Source organism: Oncorhynchus mykiss, chromosome 5 (assembly GCF_013265735.2).
Source record: "Oncorhynchus mykiss isolate Arlee chromosome 5, USDA_OmykA_1.1, whole genome shotgun sequence".
Taxonomy (NCBI): domain Eukaryota; kingdom Metazoa; phylum Chordata; class Actinopteri; order Salmoniformes; family Salmonidae; genus Oncorhynchus; species Oncorhynchus mykiss.
In genome coordinates, this window is record NC_048569.1 from 57,394,759 (window position 1) to 57,415,266 (window position 20,508).

A 20,508-nucleotide genomic window follows, 5' to 3' on the forward strand; every position below is an offset into this window, starting at 1 on the left:
GCAGATTGCGTTCTCCATTTCACATTATTTTACCTTGAAACTTACCGTAGATCCCCAGAACAGTTGAGCCAGTCATGTGTTCCCTGTAAAGTGCATAACAAGAGAAAGCTGGAGCTGGTGAGTCCAGTAAGACCCTTTTTAGTACTGTTTTCCTTTTGAATCAATTCATTTCACTTAGAATGTGCATGCAAATCAGGACAAATGGCTAGATCTTTTCAATGCAAGTTCCAAATCACTGCCAGACAAAGATGTTTGTCTGTTGAGGTTATACGGAAGTAAAGTAATGCCCAGATCCATGTTCTTCCCTAGCCTGGGTGCTATTCTGAGACATTTGCTTCAGTCTTTTCAGTCTAGAAACTAGGAATTGTTATACAGTGGGGCAAAAAAAGTATTTAGTCAGCCACCAATTGTGCAAGTTCTCCCACTTAAAAAGATGAGAGGCCTGTAATTTTCATCATAGGTACACTTCAACTATGACAGACAAAATTAGAAAAATAAATCCAGAAAATCATATTGTAGGATTTTAATTAATTTATTTGTAAATGATGGTGGAAAATAAGTATGTAATTTGCCAAACAGTTCAGCAGTAGCCTAACAATAGTGCCACAGAGTATAATAATGACTTTTATAGATATCGTCCCATCTTCATTTAGTAGTTCCAGAATGAGATGAAACAACCTTGGGCTTGGTCCCTAGGCCAGTGGTCTCTCACCTTTTTTTTGTTAAAATGTTCATGCCAGGAACTGAGCAATGAATACAATTTGTTGAGGAGATACTGTCCTCTCGGGAGACTAGTGGGCTGCCTTGCAGTGTTTAAAAAAAATATTCTACTGCTTTTTTCTGTTTTTGGAGAAGTAATAAAAATAACATGTGCCGATGAGGTCGGAGCTAAATTTGTCCCAGCCAGACAGAAGGGGAGGCTGCTTCCTCTTGCTTTGTCATTGTCCCTCTTGATCTTCACTATGGTGAGCGAATTCAAAAGCAGATCTTCTCTCTGCAATGTTTCATCATACATATGGTCGTATAGGCAGGGGAATGCATTTTTTTGTCTTTTGCCCTTTGTGTTCAAATAGGCCTGCAGTATGTCTTCATTACAATATTTAGATTGTTAAATTAGAAGTCTGTCAATTTGCTCACCAGGGTCTACTTCGCTGTTTAGCATGCATTACTTTTTCTAGTAGAGTTGAATCTGATATTGCCCTCCCACTGTTAGTTTATGTCATCACCACATGCAATGCTTAAGCCCTTAAATGGCCAATCCCTTTACTGCAGTGTAGCTCTCTTGTCATGCAGGGCACGTCATATGGACCATATGAATTCTGTGCCCTCCCATTTTGAATTTGACACTGCACCCGTGTACCACATTAGACATGACAGACATACCCTTTGTATACATTTTCAGGCAGTATATGCTATATAGCTTAATTGCAGCAAAATTGTAGATGAAATGTATACATTATATTCTGTCTTATTATCCATTTGTCATACTCTTAGTTCATGTCTTTGTCATTTTATTGGTTTTAGTCTATTTTTACATAATGTTATTGTACTTCTGCTATGTCATTGAGTCTAGGAATTTGAGGCCTCCGTTCACTTATTAGCTGCATGGTATTTATAGCATGTTGACGTTACAAAAAGTACCTCCAACAGTGACAGAGCCATAACCTATTATATTGTTTACTGTATGTGAGTTACTTATTAAAGGTGCAATATGCAGAAATTGTCCGCCATTTCCTAGTTGCTAAAATTCAAATAGTTCCGTTTGTGACTAAACAAGCAGTCATTGTGTAGAGAATCATTGTACCACCTAATCCAGCTGTGAAATATATTTTCCATAACCAAAAATATTGGATTTTCAGCTGTTTGACGCTGGTGTAGCCCAAAAAGTTACATATTGCAGCTTCAACTCAAAATATGTTTGTAATTTCATTACCGGTACACAAGTAGCATTTTCCATGTTGTCTGTGAGTTAGTCTCTCAGCCCATCCCTGAAGTCTTTGCTTCCCCAGTTGTAGTTTCAGTTTGAATCCTTTCCCTTTTCTCCTCTAAAAACAATCCCTTAGCCTGACCGACATTAACACAAACCTCAACGATGTAATTCAACTAGGCTGTGTTGTCCAATAATCGGGTTGTAAAATGGCAGAGAGCTATGTTATGTCTGTATGTTATTATGAAGCAACTCTGAGCCTGGGCACGTTCTACTTCCAGCTCTGGCTAATTACATGCTGTTGACTTGAGTATTGAGTGTTCTCCTAACCACCCTGGTGTGTGTGTGTGTGTGTGTGTGTGTGTTTGTTTTCACAGGCATCCGCTCATGGGATGTGGACCTGACATTCTGTAACCTGGACGAGCAGCTCAAGCTCTTTGTGTCTCGACACTCTGCCTTCTTCTCGGAAGAAATAAAAGGTAAGGAGCTTTTTTCATCCGTCTATCCTTCTGGGTAAAAACATCAGTGACTGAGCTGTGAAACCCCTCCCTTTTGGCCCTCTGTATTAAAAGTCTCTAGACACAATGGTGATCATGGCAAGGGATCCGTCGTCCTTGATCGGCTCGGTTTCGACTGTCTTTATCCGTTTCAACGCAGAAAATTACATCTTAATGGTTCATGTTGTGGTTGGTATAGTGAGGACCCGCTACAGTAACTTGCGACAGTCTGTGTCAGGTCATGCTGGAACAAAAAGCTGAGGAGCTGCCCAGGTGATTTGTGTCATACCATTTGTGAACTGTACTTGGAATATTTTGACAGGCTCTCGTTTGCTGGTGTTGTGAAATAGTTTCAGTTTTTTTTGCGGTCCACTGAGCCAAGGCAATTAAGTACACCAAATTGGTCAAACCTGGCTCTCTTCTGAACATAGATATTGTCCAGTATGTTGTCATAGATTCGCCCCCTCTATACTCCGTTTACTATGAGTTTAGCTTTCTGCCAGGCCCAGTTCATTGCATTTCAGCTCGAATCGCTCATAGGAACTAGAAGTCTTGTCGCTGCCGTTCCGGTGCTTTCATTGTGTCACCGATAGGGTGGAAAATTCCATCATGAGCAAAAAGCAAACACGGTGGCGTGTTTCAGCAAAGGCATGTAATAGTTCCACATAGAGCCTGTTTGAGCTGCCACTAATCGTTACCGTGAAATGCCAACTCCTGTTGACATAGCTAATTAATGCTACATCATTCTACCTAGGTCTTAAAAAATCTCACCATTCTCTTTGACCTTTGCATTGTGCATCCTGATGTTCAATCTCCGTTGTTCATTCAATGCCAGATCTATCCGTGAGCTGCCAAATGTCTGAAGAGCTATTGATCTAAACAATGCCATTATTTATCCTGTCCAAATATTGACCCTTACTTGTACGCCTGCTATTATTTTCATTATGTTGTCTGGCTCTTTATCAAAGTTCATTCAATGAGTTACATTGAATATCTTTGTGAATGCGGTTTATGACCCACTTTTCAAACTCGACAGCTGTGAAATTGAGCAAAGACACATGATGAAAAGCAAAAAAAAGCTTTACTAATTTTCTGTGAAACACATTGTTACATCTCATGACAGTCACAGTTCTTAGAGAAGATGCCATAAGCATAAATTAGTCAACCATTCTAAATAGTACAAGAGTTGCTTTGAATGTGAATATCCATTCTGCCATGCTCCAACAAACTGAGCCATTGGAACCTCCTTACATTACTCTATAGCTTACAATCCATTTCGCATTCTATTATTGACCCCTGTTAGGTGTGTGTCTCCCTCCCTGCTGTTGGCATGCTGGGTCACAGTGGTTAGCAACACGGCAGTACCCTTGGACTTGGGGTTTGCGTGCGGAGAGGCTGTGGCAGCCGTTAGCTGGGGGCTGCAAGCCGCTTGTGGATTAGAAAGTTTGACTGGCTCGGCTGGTCAGGGTCTGCTCAGTCTGGCAAACACCAGCGAGTTTACACTTGCCCAGCGTCTTCACACTCGAGTGGAGATGGAGCTCGCTTCCCCACGAGATTTTATCTCCCGTGATAACTCCATCTTTTACATCTGGTTGCTCTGCCAGCGTCTTTCAATTCAGCCCCACTGAAAAGCTTCATTCGGATAGACTGAACTTTTCAGATGAGTGGGCTATTTATTTATTTACCATCCAGATAATCGACAATACATCTGGAAAAATTCTAGAATTGACTGAGAAAATACTTGTTTTGTCTTCTCCTCAGCCAAACATCTACTTGAGAAATCTAGCAGAGTATCACCAGCCTTGGTCAAGGCAGAAAGCGTGTGCCCTTAGTTATCTGCCCATCTGCCGCTAATGATTGACTCATGTCTGTTTTATTTGACTGGCTGGGATGGTGTATGCAATGCCATGGGTGGTAACGGGTGCTGTCCACTACCAGTGGCCAGCTGGCTGTTTCTTCATGTCAGGTCAGTTGATAATTTAAGCTAAGTGATGTTTTCCAAAGCCCAGATAGCGACCCACCCTAGTTACAGCAGGAGTTGTCTTGCATAGCCAGATGTCGTATTCTCATGTTTGCTCTGTATAGTGACGCCTGGAAATGTCAGCTTTCTCAAGGTGAGAACGCTCCTGTGAGATCCAGAGGCCAACAAGCAACCTCCCTTTTTTGTCTGCTTGTAGAATAACTTAAATGCCACACACACCAGACTATAGCCGTAGAAATACTGCAATTAGACCTGTACTCTGGAGACAATCTTATTGGGCCTCAAGTGTTCTTCCTTTTACACCTCAACAATGCAACTTCAGCAGAGTAGCTCCTTCCGACTGTTATTTGTATCTTTGCAGTGTCGTTTGCGTGGAGAGTTAGTGGGGAGGACAGAGGAATGAGACGCGTTGGTTGATGGAAAGCAGAGAGAGAAATCCCAGGGAGAGTGGGAGGAGGAGAGAGTGTGTGACATCACAGCTGAAAATAGTTTGCCACAGCTTGCACCATCCTCGCCCTGAAGCCCATCTTCCCTCAGTCACCAGAACATTTGTTTATCCTCGGGACAACTTCCTCCTCCAGTGTCAAGAACTACCTCGCCCAACCTTCAGGTCTCTCCCATTCACAATCTGTGTGTCACACCCCCAGCACCTGCAATACATCCACACTTTCACTTTCATGCTAGCTCAGGCTATCGCAGCTCTGTAAAAGGAATACTATGTTACTGCAGTGCTCCACTATGGAATCTGTGCTGCAGAGCCTCTCCCGGGCAGCAGGCTGACTGACTAATGGCAGGCCAGCTGTTGAGGAATGTGGGGCGTCAGAGCTTGTGTGTGTGTTTACACTAGAGGAGTGCTACTGGGCAGGGTGGTGCAGGATGGGGGCGCATGACAGTCATCAGGGGGCACATGGTGTGCCACACAGTGCCTTGCCTTGCTCTCATTTCACAGGCCTACAGTATAACCTTATCCAGAATGGGCTAATTCATGACAAATACCTAATACAAATAAGTTAGAATATACAGTATATTGTAGGAAAGTTACCAAACAGAGTGACAGTTTTAGTAATTAGGCTACTCTATAGCTGTAAGCTAATGAATATGATACTGATAGATATATGTTTTGGAAAAGTGGACTTCTACCCTTGAGGCTCACTGTCTCCTGTTAGTGGGCAGGGCTCCCGGCTGACTGTCTCCTGTTAGTGGGCAGGGCTCCCGGCTGACTGTCTCCTGTTACAGTGGGCAGGGCTCCCGGCTGACTGTCTCGTGTTAGTGGGCAGGGCTCCCGGCTGACTGTCTCGTGTTAGTGGGCAGGGCTCCCGGCTGACTGTCTCATGTTACAGTGGGCAGGGCTCCCGGCTGACTGTCTCCTGTTACAGTGGGCAGGGCTCCCGGCTGACTGTCTCCTGTTACAGTGGGCAGGGCTCCCGGCTGACTGTCTCCTGTTACAGTGGGCAGGGCTCCCGGCTGACATTTTCCCCTGGTGGCACCAGTCCATGATTTGGTCGCAACCCCCCCCCCCCAAAAAAAAAATAAACAGCTAGGGCATTTGGAATTTGAGGTTTCACCAATGTGATTGCTTTGGTGGAAGCAGACAAGTCTAATGTGTTTTACCAAGTATATTGAAAGCAGGTGCTTCAACACGTGTGGTTCCTGAGTTAATTAAGCAATTAACATCCCATCATGCTTAGTCATGTATAAAAATGCCCCGTTGCCCATTATTCAGCTACCATGGCTAGAAGAAGAGATGTCAGTGTCTGAAAGAAGGGTCTCAAAGGAGCGTAGGCTGTTTAAGTGGTGTGTCTGTGTGTTTGTCACAAGATCTCAATTGAACACTTATGGGAGATTCTTGAGCGGCATCTGGGACAGCGTTTTCCACCACCATCAACAAAACACCCAATGATGGAATTGCTTGTGGAAGAATAGTGTCGCATCCCTCCAATTGAGTTCCAGACACTTGTCAAATTCATGCCACGGTGCTTTGAAGCTGGTGGCTCGTGGTGCCACAACACCCTATTAAAACACTGTTGGAGTTTCCTTTATTTGGGCAGTTACCTGTGTTTTCAATGGGATTTTGTTTTTTATCAGAGCTGCTTTTATTATTTAATTTGTCATGTTCATTAAGTGGTTATTACTGTAAATCCTTTCATGACTTAGGACGTATTGGTATGTACTACTGCCACATTGCATATACATACTGTGAATGCAACTGTTTGGTAGTACACATCCAATTCCCTTCGTATGAACTCCGAGGACAGTGCCAAAAATGTCCTTATTTGAGTCAGTTCTCATGGATAATCCAGTCTGAAGCCCAGTATTTTATTGTATATATTCTCCCTGTTAAAAGAATTTGACCTTTTTATTTTAGCAAGATTAAGACTACTACTAATGTCCTTCAAGCAGTCCGCTCTGGATTCTTTGTGATGAAAACAGGGTAATGTATTTCACTGGCATTAAAGCTGCAATATGTAACTTTCTGGGCCACCTGACCAAATTCAGATAGAAATGTGAGTTATAGATCTGTCATTGCAAGCAAGTCAAAGAAGCGGTAGTAGAGCTGTTATAAGTGCACTATTTCTATGCTTCCCATTCTTACGTTTTGTTTTTGCGTCTTTTACTTTCGGTTTTGTACACCAGCTTCAAACAGCTGAAAATACAATATTTTTGGTTATGGAAGAGCTATTTCACAGCAGTTCAGTTGGTACAATTATTCTCTATACACTATATTTACTTGTTTTGTCATATTAACCGAAACAGTAAACATTTTAGCAACCAGGAAATGTCGGAGTGATTTCTGCATAGTGCACCTTTTTAAATCCGATTGCTTTGGTGAAAGCAGACAATTCAACTTGTTTAAATTGGCTTTGAATAATAGCTTTCTATGATGAAATTGAGTTGTGAATTAGACACTCGTTTTGGTTTGATTGTGTAGTCTTATAGGTGTCATGGAAATCAACACTGATTTGACCATTGTGTTTTCAAATATCCCTTAAAATATGTGCAATTTCTTTGTTGGATCATAAAATCAGAGCACATTAAAATAGTTTGTTTTCATGCACTCTTGTCAGATGCTGAATGTTTATATAATGTTTATAAATAAATGTGTGTTCTGCAACAACAACAACCCCCCCCCCCCCAGACTTTATCAAACAATTCGCAAAACGTCACTAATGCTGCTGAACGTCATTCTCTGTGGCAATATGTTGTTCAGTGGCTAGAGGACACAGTAATGAGAGAAATTATATACTACTGGAAAATGTATATGCTGCTGAAAATATTAAGATATAAGCTTATGCATCCTATATGAGGACTCATGAAAGGCGTTTGGCTATGTTTCATTCAGTCGCACTCCATTTAACAAGAGAACAAACACAAAGCCGGCACCTGGCAACTCCGCTGGCCTATCTCTTCTCCCCTCTCTCTAGTTTGAATGAGAAGCCAATACACAGTGCATTCAGAAAGTATTCAGACCCCTTGACTTTTTGCAACGTTACAGCCTTATTCTAAAATGGATTTTAAAAATAATCCTCAGCAATCTACACAATACCCCATAATGACAAATGCGAAAGCAGGTTTTTAGATATTTTGCAAATTTATTAAAAATGTAAAACAGAAATTCCTTATTTACATAATTATTCAGACGCTTTACTATGAGACTCAAAATTGAGCTCCGTTGCATCCGGTTTCCATTGATCATCCTTGAGATATTTCTACAACTTGATTGGAGTCCACCTGTGGTAAATTCAATTGATTTGGAAAGGCACACACCTGTCTATATAAGGTCCCACAGCTGACAGTGCATGTCAGAGCAAAACCCATACAATGAGGTCGAAGGAATTGTCTGTATACCTCCGCAGGTCCCCAAGAACACAGTGGCTTCCATCATTCTTAAATGGAAGAAGTTTGGAACCACCAAATAGCTGGCCGCCCTGCCAAACTGAGCAATCGGGTGAGAAGGGCCTTGGTCAGGGAGGTGACTAAGAACCCGATGGTCACTGACAGAGCTTAAGAGTTCCTCTGTGGAGATTCTTCAACAAAGTACTGAGAAAGGGTAGATGTAATATTTCAGTTTAATTTAATAAATTAGCAACATTTTCAAAAAACCTGTATTAGCTTTGTCATTATGGGGTATTGTATGTAGATTGAGGGGAACAAATATTTTTTTTAGAATAAGGCTGTAATCTAACAAAATGTGGAAAAAGTCAAGGGGACTGAATACTTTCTGATTGCACTGTATATGAACCGCAATGTAGTTTGAAACTTTCGAGGAGAGAAACATCGATTTGAACTTCTTGCTTGCTGAATAGCTATAAAATAGGCTACAGTGTTGGCAATAAACTGGTGGGGAAGTTTGATGAGAGCAACATGTAACTCTGGTGTGATGTGATCACATTGGCTAAATTGACATCTTTCTGCACTGATGCTTTGCAAATGTAAAAAAACAGGCAGAGAAATTAATTAATTTACCCAATGAGCCCACAGACCTCTGTGGCAGTGTCCCAGATAACAATTTCTATTGGTCAACAGCTTATTTTCACGTTAAAAAAAATATGAATAATTGACGAATTGTGACAGGATGATATTTTGCAGTTTGTGTGAACAGCATCATAAACAAGAGCGAGGGTCTTTAATGAAAATAGGCCTTTTAAAAAGTTAAATCATGACAGGAGCATTTGATTCTTATTAAAGAGATGGCGTCCAGACAAGCTACTTTAGAATCAGCAAACTCACACACCACCATAAAAGGACCTGTCAATCAAATACACCAACGTATGTCAGACACAAGCAAATATTTCTCCTTTCCTTAAAACGTATAAAGAAAACTAGGCCTACCTTGGTGAATTGACAAGGAAAGTATGAAGGGGAGAGAGACAGTTATGCAATCGTATGAAGATGAAATTGACAATCATTAAAATATAGGTAAATACATGCAACATGTCCATAGCCTATTTATCAGATTCCAAATTGTACCATGCCATTTTGGAGAGGATTGGCACATTATCCATTTGACAGAACATTAGCGCATTATAGGCCTCCGAGCCAGAATAACCTTATTGAATAATTAAATATTATTTTAATTAGTCTTTTTTTACAGACCTATTTATTTACTAATAAGCAATGATGGGCTAAATTACTTCTATGCTCCTTTGAGGCAAGTAACACTGAAACATGCATGAGAGCATCAGCTGTTCCGGATGACCACGCTCTCTGCAGCCGATGTAAGACCTTTAAACAGGTCAGCATTCACAAGGCCACAGGGCCAGACAGATTACCATGATGTGTACTCCAAGCATGTGCTGACCAACTGGCAAGTGTCTTCACTGACATTTTCAACCTTTCCCTGAGTCTGTAATACCAACATGTTTCAAGCAGATCACCATAGTCCCTCTGCCCAAGAACACCAACATAACCTGCCTAAATGACTACCGACCCATAGCACTCACGTCTGTAGCCATGAAGTGCTTATAATTGGCTGGTCATGGCTCACATCAACACCATTATCCCAGAAACCCTAGACAGATTCACAGATGATGCCATCTCTATTGCACTCCATACTGCCCTTTCCCACCTGGACAAAAGGAACACCTATGTGAGAATGCTGTCGATTGACTACAGCTCAACGTTCAACACCAAGTGCCCTCAAAGCTCATCGCTAAGCACCTTGGGACTAAACACCTTTCTCTGCAACTGGATCCTGGACTTCCTGACGGGCCGCCCCCAGGTGGTAAGGGTATGTAACAACATATCCGCCACGCTGATCCTCAACACGGGGGCCCCTCAGGGGTGCGTCCTCAGTCCCCTCCTGTACTCCCTGTTCATTCATGACTGCACGGCCAGGCACAACTCCAACACCATCATTTAAGTTTGCCAATGACAACCGTGGCAGACCTGATCACCGACAACGACAAGACAGCTTATAGGGAGAGGGTCAGAGACCTGACTGTGTGGTGCAAGGACAACCTCTCCCTCAACGTGATCAAGACAAATGAGATGATTGTGGACTACTGGAAAAAGAGGACTGAGCATGCCCCCATTCTCATCGACGGGGCTGTATTGGAGAAGGTTGAGAGCTTCAAGTTTCTTGGTGTCCACATCACCAACAAACTAACATGTTCCATGGTGGTCTGCTTAAAACATGTTGGTATTACAGACTTGGACAGGGAGAGGTTGAAAATGTCAGTGAAGACACTTGCCAGTTGGTCAGCGCATGCTCGCAGTACACGTCCTGGTAATCCATCTGGCCCTGCGGCCTTGTGAATGATGACCTGTCTAAAGGTCTTAATGAACTTTCTCCATTTATAGACAATTTGCCTTACTGTGGACTGATTAACATCGAGGCTTTTAGAGATACTTTTGTAACTCTTTCCAGCTTTATGCAAGCCAAAAATGCGTAATCTTAGGTCTTCTGATCTCTTTTGTTCGAGGCGTGGTTCACATCAGGCAATGCTTCTTGTGAATCGCAAACTCAAAATTTGATTTTTATATTTTTTTATAGGGCAAGGCAGCTCATTGATGGGACTCCAGGTTAGCTGGCTTCTGACTCCAATTAGCTTTTGGAGAAGTCATTAGCCTAGGGGTTCAACCTACACTGTGAATGTCTATTGTTGTGACTTAGATGAAGATCACGTTTTATGCAGAAATCCAGGTAATTCCAAATGGTTCACATACCTTTTCTTGCCACTGTACAATTACCTCGACTAATCGGGGCCTCTGTACATTGACCCTGTACCGGTACCCCTTGTACAGTGGGACAAAAGTATTTAGTCAGCCACCAATTGTGCAAGTTCTACCACTTAAAAAGATGAGGCCTGTAATTTTCATCATAGGTACACTATGACAGACAAAATGAGAAAAAAAATCCAGAAAATCACATTGTAGGATTTTTAATGAATTTATTTGCAAATTATGGTGGAAAATAAGTATTTGGTCACCTTCAAACAAGCAAGATTTCTGGCTCTCACAGACCTGTAACTTCTTATTTAAGAGGCTCATCTGTCCTCCACTCGTTACCTGTATTAATGGCACTTGTTTGAACTTGTTATCAGTATAAAAGACACCTGTCCACAACCTCAAACAGTCACACTCCAAACTCCACTATGGCCAAGACCAAAGAGCTGTCAAAGGACACCAGAAACAAAATTGTAGACCTGCACCAGGCTGGGAAGACTGAATCTGCAATAGCTTGGTTTGAAGAAATCAACTGTGGGAGCAATTATTAGGAAATGGAAGACATACAAAACCACTGATAATCTCCCTCGATCTGGGGCTCCACGCAAGATCTCACCCCGTGGGGTCAAAATGATCACAAGAACGGTGAGCAAAAATCCCAGAACCACACGGGGGGGACCTAGTGAATGGCCTGCAGAGAGCTGGGACCAAAGTAACAAAGCCTACCATCAGTAACACACTACGCCGCCAGGGACTCAAATCCTGCAGTGCCAGACGTGTCCCCCTGCTTAAGCCAGTACATGTCCAGGCCCGTCTGAAGTTTGCTAGAGAGCATTTGGATGATCCAGAAGAAGATTGGGAGGATGTCAGATGAAACCAAAATATAACTTTTTGGTAAAAGCTCAGCTCGTTGTGTTTGGAGGACAAAGAATGCTGAGTTGCATCCAATGAACACCATACCTACTGTGAAGCATGGGGGTGGAAACATCATGCTTTGGGCAGTTTTTCTGCAAAGGGAACAGGACGACAGATCAGTGTAAAGGAAAGAATGAATGGGGCCATGATTCGTGAGATTTTGAGTGAAAATCTCCTTCCATCAGCAAGGGCATTGAAGATGAAACGTGGCTGGGTCTTTCAGCAGCATGACAATGATCCCAAACACACCGACCGGGCAACGAAGGAGGGGCTTCGTAAGAAGCATTTCAAGGTCCTGGAGTGGCCTAGCCAGTCTCCAGATCTCAACCCCATAGAACATCTTTGGAGGGAGTTGAAAGTCTGTGTTGCCCAGCAACAGCCCCAAAACATCACTGCTCTAGAGGAGATCTGCATGGAGGAATGGGCCAAAATACCAGCAACAGTGTGTGAAAACCTTGTGAAGACTTACAGAAAACGTTTGACCTCTGTCATTGCCAACAAAGGGTATATAACAAAGTATTGAGCAACTTTTTTGTTATTGACCAAATACTTATTTTCCACCATAATTTGCAAATAAATTCATAAAAAATCCTACAATGTGATTTTCTGGATTTTATTTTCTCATTTTGTCTGTCATAGTTGAAGTGTACCTATGATAATTACAGGCCTCCTCTTTTTAAGTGTGAGAACTTGCACAATTGGTGGCTGACTAAATACTTTTTTGCCCCACTAACTGCAGTATGCTGCAAATTTTGCGTCCAAAATAACACTTCTTTTTTTTTACAGCAGTAATTTCTTATTTTTACTGCAGTACACTTCAGTTAGGTAGCCTTGTGGTTAGAGCGTTGGGCCAGTAACCGAAAGGTTGATGGATAAAGTCCCCGAGCTGACAAGGTAAAAATCTGTCGTCTGCCCCTGAACAAGGCAGTTAATCCACTGTTCCCCGGTTAGGCCGTCATTGTAAATAAGACTTTGTGACTGACTTGCCTAGTTAAAGGTTCAATTAAAAAAAAAATATATATATATATACAAAGCGTCACACACAGTCGACTGCTGTTACTGTACTTTTACTGCAGTTTCAAAACTGCAATCATTTTTTGTAAGGGTGGTTTTATTCACCTTAAAAAAAAATACATTTTGATTGAGATGACCATGTAGAATGTGCAGATTGCACCAGTGCGACCAAAAATGTATTTAATTCGCACAGCCAAGTCAAAGGGTCACAAAGTTCAACTAAATGTTTGCGGTCTGGAGCTGGGGGGGGTTTACTGGCTGCCCTGTTTACCTTCTGCGATTTACAGCTCAGATTAAAACCCTCTATCCAGGGAGCGTGAACTGCAGACACATGGGATGAGGGGGTGGTCCGTGTTTATTTTTTTATTTTTTTTTAAACCTTTATTTAACTAGGCAAGTCAGTTAAGAACAAATTCTTATTTTCAATGACTGCCTAGGAACAGTGGGTTAACTGCCTGTTATGGGGCAGAACGGCAGCTCGGGGATTTGAACTTGCAACCTTCCGGTTACTAGTCCAACGCTCTAACCACTAGGCTACCCTGCCGTGGTCCGTGTGTGTTTGGATAGACCTGCAAATGGCAAACCTTAAAAAAGAATGACAATTCACCTCAGAAGGAAGCCAGAGGAGAAATATGGCAGAATCTTAAAGATATTCCTCTTTCAAAATCCTGATTTCAAATCTGTTCTACCTTTGCTTTGCGGTCTGACTCATCCAGTTGAAGAATAAAGGCAGAAACTGGAACCATTCAGCTCTGTTTCCTTTCAGCCATATCGCTGTGAATATTTCAGGCTGCTTTCAGATTTGTCTTTTCCAGCCGCACAGAATGATACATTGCAATGTGTGTATGTACATTAAGAACCTGACAGTAGAAGGATCTGCCCCAAGGGGCAAATGGAGCCAACTCCCAGAGAGCCATCAAAGATGAGACGTCAAAGAGGGCAGGGGAACGGAGCATGGATTTTGTTGTAGGGTAATCCTTAAGTCCAGTTTAGCTGGTTTTCATTTGCACAATGTCTCAGTCTCACGTGGTGGGGAGTCGGATGCTGGCCTTTGTGCCGCTCAAGTTTCTCCCTGCAGGGGGCACTTCTCTGATAGGACAGGGCTCAACCAGACACGAAGCACATATGGAGAAAAGGACTGTGGTAGTCCTGAATCTTGGTAGTCATGAAGCCTTTTGTTTGAATAATTCTAGTTATTCATGGATTCAACTAATATCTGTTCTCTGTGAGATTCACACTGATGGACCATTATATACACGATCTGGTCATGGGCCTTGTTGAATCATTCCAAAATAGAATTAAGATAATTTGTGTGAACTTAATTCTTTGCTTCCTTGTGCTATTGTGTTCTCTGGCTGTGTATAGCCTCTGCAGCTGTTGCCATAGCAACGCCGTAGCTCGACTAGCTGACAGGAAGGAAGTGCTTTCTCGTGTTGGGTTTCGTCTCTACACCAGGGTCAAGGTTGGAGCCGAGGCCCTCTTTGAGCACATCTCTTTTTTTTTTCTTTTTTTTTTTTACACGTTCTAGTGACTGGAAAGAATGGTTCCTCTTCTTTCAGCACAGCAAATAGGGTTGACGAGGGTAATGACAAGGGTGGGAAGTTGATACGCCAATGGCATTGGTTTCTCAATGCTGTCCACAACTACCTTCTGTGCACTTCAGTGATGTTCAGGGGACTGGCGATAACCAATGACCAACTTATCTTCATATAAGGACGCAATCATGTACAGTACTCAGGGGGGCGTTACCAGACAGTGGTCAATGATTGATTCACTAGATAATTGAGTGACTGAGCACTATGATCTCCATGTTCTAATATACCATAGTTACTTCCCTAACGGGGTGGTAATTCAATAAGAGGTTCAATACCTGCTAGCACGTGTGACGACAGCAAGCAACAATTACTTTCTAAATCTCCCTTCTTGGCTGGCTGGACCATCCACACCAACAACCTGACCTGTGCTGGGTTTCTTGGGTAACTGTCCACTCACTTTTGGATCTACTGAGCTTTTGGTTCATGTGCATTTGAGCTGTTGTTCATGTAGCAGACAGTGTAGTAAATGACGGAACTTTTGCAGTGTAAATGTTCATACGGTTAGAAGGGGAAAAACTCAAAGCAGAACTATCTCACTGGCAGTCCTTTCTCTCGCTCCCACAGACTTTTTAGCCATACAGTGTGTTACCTATAGAACCCATAAATAAACGCACAGTTCTTGATTTCTGCTGGCCTTCCATGATTATTTCACCTTTTAGATCATGTAGCTCCACTACCCCAGGCACAAAACAGTCCCCACGCCCACCCCCTAATAATGATTGGGATTCGGTGTGGAAAATTGTAGGTTAAATGGGGATGCTGTTGGGTGCAGCACATGAGTGAATGCCACTGTATTCTGTCATGTGATGCAGTAGGATTTTGACTCACAGGTCGTTTATTCAGCCTAGATAGCCTCGGCATGGCATTGCAGCTTTTGAACCCTGCTTATAACTAGAATTCTAAACAAATATAGACTAAAACAAAAAATGATATAAAAGTGTTGCCTTTTTTTGTTTCTCTTGAGTTTTATAGCATTATTGTATATATGTATTTTCTTTTACCAAGAACATTCTAACTTCTGGTAAGTCATGTTTTGGTTTTTGCTTAAGCCCTGTCTGGTTTCAGTGCCTTGCCTTGTTTTGAACCTATTCTCTCTTCAGACCTGCACTAAAAGTTAGTCACACTGCAAGCCCAGGGTTTATCTTTGTGCTATGCAAAGCTCTGTGCCTCAAACTGTGCACAGGGGTCGACATTCACTGTTGTCATCTTGTCCGGGAAAAGTAAAAAAAACAAAAACAATTGTTGGACAAGAAGAATATAGATTCAAGTTGGACATTTTAATGGACAAGTAAAAAAATATATAAAATCATTATTCTGACCAGAATTGGATCAGAGAGGCCAACATTGGAATAATATAAAAAAGCCTACATGTCAGTGTAGTAGATATGCATATTGTCCAAACATGAGGCGCCAGAAAATGGAGACAAACTTTGAGTTTTTTATTACATAAATATGGGCTAAATGCCAGTCATGTTTGACAAATATAATGAAGGATAATTACAATTTAAGGTCTAAAGGCTTTATTCTGTCGACGTGCTCGAGGGACGGTTCATTCAAATGATCACAAGACCTGAGAGTGAAGGACAGTGCCTGTTGCTCACCGCACATCACCCACCTTGAATCTGAGCAGAGGCGGTCAGCATTTTGAAACTATTTAACCATAAACGTAGTTGTTTAAACCCTGTACGGTTTATGTCTTATGAAGCATGTCTTACCCTGTTTCAAAGTAACCTATCCAAGTCAAAATACGACCATAGAAGTGTTGAATGTATTATTTTATTAGCACTTAAATGCTGGTTTCAATTGCATATTTTCTCATGTTATATTGGTTTTTATTCATTGTTTTATTGTCCATCACCCAAAGGCATAATCCTAGTCATATTAGTAACCCATGCTAGTTGATTCATCTTTAGATCTCCCCGCTTTCTTAATTTCTAACAGATATATTTTAATCTCTGTCAAGTGAAACCCAGGCTATATCACATCCGGCCGTGAGTCCCATAGGGCGGCACACAATTGGCCCAGAGTCGTCCGGGTTTGGCCGGGGATAGTCCGTCATTGTAAATAAGAATTTGTTCATGGAGCCGCCCCCTTCCCCCCCCAATTTTTCGCCTAAAATGACTATATAATACCCAAATCTAACTGCCTGTAACTCATGACCTGAAGCTAGGATATGTGTATTCTTGATACCATTTGAAAGGAAACACTTTGAAGTTTGTAGAACTGTTAAATGAATGTAGGAGAATATGTCACATTAGATCTGGTAAAAGATATTACAAAGAAAAAAAAAACATGCATTTTTTTTGTGCCATCTTTGAAATGCAAGAGAAAGGGCATAATGTATTATGCCGGCTCAGGCACAATTTAGATTTTGGCCACTAGATGGCAGTGTATGTGCAAAGTTTTAGACTGATCCAATGAACCATTGCATTTCTGTTCAAACTTTTGTATCAAGACTGCCCAAATGTGCCTAATTGGTTTATTAATACATTTTCAAGTTCATAACTGTGCACTCTCAGTCCTCAAACAATGGCATGGTATTATTTCACTGTAATAGCTACTGTAAATTGGACAGTGCAGTTAGATTAACAATACTTTAAGCCTTCTGCCAATATCAGATAGGTCTGTGTCCTGGGAAATGTTCTTGTTACTTACAACCTCATGCTGATCACATTAGCCAACGTTAGCTTAACCGTCCCGCGGGGGACCCATCGATCCTGTAGAGGTTTTAATTAACTGATTTGCCTAGTTAAGTGAAGGTTAAACACATATACAAAAAATAAACGCTTGTGCATGTTGTGCGGTTTTGAGAACAGTGTTTTGCCACTAAATGCATTTTGGCACATTAAAGGGTGTAGTATTTTGAGACAGGCTTGAATATGCAAAGAAGCCAATAGGCAGAGTGTAGCCTACATTGTCTGATTCTGTATGGTAAAAAATATGGTAATGAGTTGTGTTTTGTAAGGTGGTTCCTTGCATCATTCAATGGTGAAAAATGGTGATAAGTGTCTAAAAAAGTTCAAATCAAGCCCTGGAGCAGCATTGTTTCTCTCGCTTTACAGAGGCATTCAATTCTATAGACTGGTTGTTTCTGATGCTGACACGGATCTTTCTCTTGCTGTGGTCAAGACTAACTGTGAGCTGGTCAAGACTAACAGACTACACTAGAGATTAAAGGCTTTATAAATACATTTGATTTGATTGATTGATTGAGCTGAAGTGATCTACATCTGCTAATCGGTTTTCTGTAAAATATTTGACATCTGATTTTCCCAACCTTTTTAACCTTTTTGGTGGATGCAGGATCTGTTATTCCCAAACTATCCACATATAGCATAGACTATTGCCCAGTACCCCTTGTTTTTGTCAGGTCTAAAGGAACAGGCTAGGTTCTGTTTTAACCCCTACCTCCCTGGAGCCTTTTCCCTCACTCTCAGGTGTCTGACCACTTTCTCCCTCCTCCCCTATAGGCCAGAGGACACTGCAGCACAGTGGAGACGTTCTAGACACCAAGGTGGTGGGGAACCCATCCCATGAGTTGGTCTGCTCAGAGGTGAGACTTAATTAGGCTACATCTCTCACTGTTGAATGTCAGACCTCTGTGTTGAAGTCTTATTTCGGTTTCAAGGTATATTTTGTGTAGTCCAAATTCATTTTAAAATACTGGAAAATAAACTATGTTCAGAATGACAATAAGATATTTACTACGGTATGCTCTGCTTTGCATAACAATTGCTTTGTCCTGAGATGGAAAGGATCCAATTGCTCAAATGACACCTGCAGTACACACTGCCATCACATTACACGGTTCTTTGCCCTGCCATCTGGTGCTCATTTCATACTGGAAATCCTATCCTGTCGTTGCTGTAATGAAATATAACCTGCCTCACTTGAACTAACAATCTACTTCATTCAGCCTGTGCTTGTCAGCTAATGCTTGTGATGCTTAATTCACCGATATTTCAGAATGCATTCAATATTAGGGGAAATAATCTCTTGCGTTCTCATTCTGCATGAGCATATCTGGGGGTAAATTTGGGAATTATTTCAATGTCATGGCTGAACAACGTTTGCAGTATGTTTAGTACTGTAAAGAGTATGTGAACAGTAATTCCTGAAATATTTTCTCTGGGAAAGGATGGAGGGGGGGGGGGGGGGTGGGAATTTGAGAAGTTTTGTAACAATAGAATATTGCCATGGAGTTTGAGGGGCTGCCTTTTTTATCATGAAAATGTTAAAACACGTGATCCTTTTTTATTGATCACTTAATAACATTGTATGTAGGCTATACATTGAAATCAGTATCTGGGTTGATTGTGGCCTAAGGCACCAAAACAAATTGTGTGCAGCCTTTTTTTAAATATCCGATCTGGCTAGTATGCATGTAATTTGGATCAAGATGAAGATCGGTTTGTCTTGCCATGTTCCCTTTTTTTTAAATCATATTATAGACTGTAAACGTAAAAAAAAACTTGAATGAGGGGCCTTGTTTATCTGTATTTTCAGTGACACTAAGCACATCTAATTGCCCTATTTGGAATTGTATAGGCTACTAAATGGAGCTTAATTTCATGACTACTTTTCCTTCCATTTCCCTAGGTGCGCCGGCTTATATCTGACGTGTCTCGCCACAAGTTGTTGGTTCTTGCTGGACAATGTGTCGAAGAGGCAGGAGACCTGGTCTTACAAACAGGATGTTTCTCTCTCAGTGACTTCATTCAGATATTTGCTGATGAAGAGGTGAGTTATTTTACTGTAATACAGTGCCTAGCGAAAGTATTCGGCCCCCTTGAACTTTGTGACCTTTTGCCACATTTCAGGCTTCAAACATAAAGATATAAAACTGTATTTTTTTTGTGAAGAATCAACAAGTGGGACACAATCATGAAGTGGAACGACATTTATTGGATATTTCAAACTTTTTTTAACAAATCAAAAACTGAAAAATTATTCAGCCCCTTTACTTTCAGTGCAGCAAACTCTCTCCAGAAGTTCAGTGAGGATCTCTGAATGATCCAATGTTGACCTAAATGACTAATGATGATAAATACAATCCACCTGTGTGTAATCAAGTCTCCGTATAAATGCACCTGCACTGTGATAGTCTCAGAGGTCCGTTAAAAGCGCAGAGAGCATCATGAAGAACAAGGAACACACCAGGCAGGTCCGAGATACTGTTGTGAAGAAGTTTAAAGCCGGATTTGGATACAAAAAGATTTCCCAAGCTTTAAACATCCCAAGGAGCACTGTGCAAGCGATAATATTGAAATGAAGATGGTTAAAATTGATGGGAAGATGGATGGAGCAAAATACAGGACCATTCTGGAAGAAAACCTGATCGAGTCTGCAAAAGACCTGAGACTGGGACGGAGATTTGTCTTCCAACAAGACAATGATCCAAAACAAAAAGCAAAATCTACAATGGAATGGTTCAAAAATAAACATATCCAGGTGTTAGAATGGCCAAGTCAAAGTCCAGACCTGAATCCAATCGAGAATCTGTGGAAAGAACTGAAAACTGCTGTTCACAAATGCTCTCCATCCAACCTCACTGAGCTCGAGCTGTCTTGCAAGGAGGAATGGGAAAAAATGTCAGTCTCTCGATGTGCAAAACTGATAGAGACATACCCCAAGCGACTTACAGCTGTAATCGCAGAAAAAGGTGGCGCTACAAAGTATTAACTTAAGGGGGCTGAATAATTTTTTTCAGTTTTTGATTTGTTAAAAAAGTTTGAAATATCCAATAAATGTCGTTCCACTTCATGATTGTGTCCCACTTGTTGTTGATTCTTCACAAAAAAATACAGTTTTATATCTTTGTTTGAAGCCTGAAATGTGGCAAAAGGTCGCAAAGTTCAAGGGGGCCGAATACTTTCGCAAGGCACTGTATACACGGAGTATACCAGACATTTG

General features: G+C 41.5%; 1 protein-coding gene across 2 annotated transcripts in view; it reads left to right on the plus strand.

Annotated features, from left to right (window-relative positions):
- LOC110524121 (microtubule-associated protein 1S) overlaps window positions 1-20,508 on the plus strand; it is a 47,227-nt gene that overhangs the window by 14,662 nt on the left and 12,057 nt on the right. For both annotated transcript variants that reach the window (XM_021603473.2, XM_021603474.2), the window contains exons 2-4: window positions 2,305-2,406; window positions 18,066-18,148; window positions 19,195-19,335. In XM_021603473.2, coding sequence (XP_021459148.2) covers window positions 2,305-2,406; window positions 18,066-18,148; window positions 19,195-19,335 — 326 coding nt within the window. The remainder of the gene's footprint in view (window positions 1-2,304; window positions 2,407-18,065; window positions 18,149-19,194; window positions 19,336-20,508) is intronic.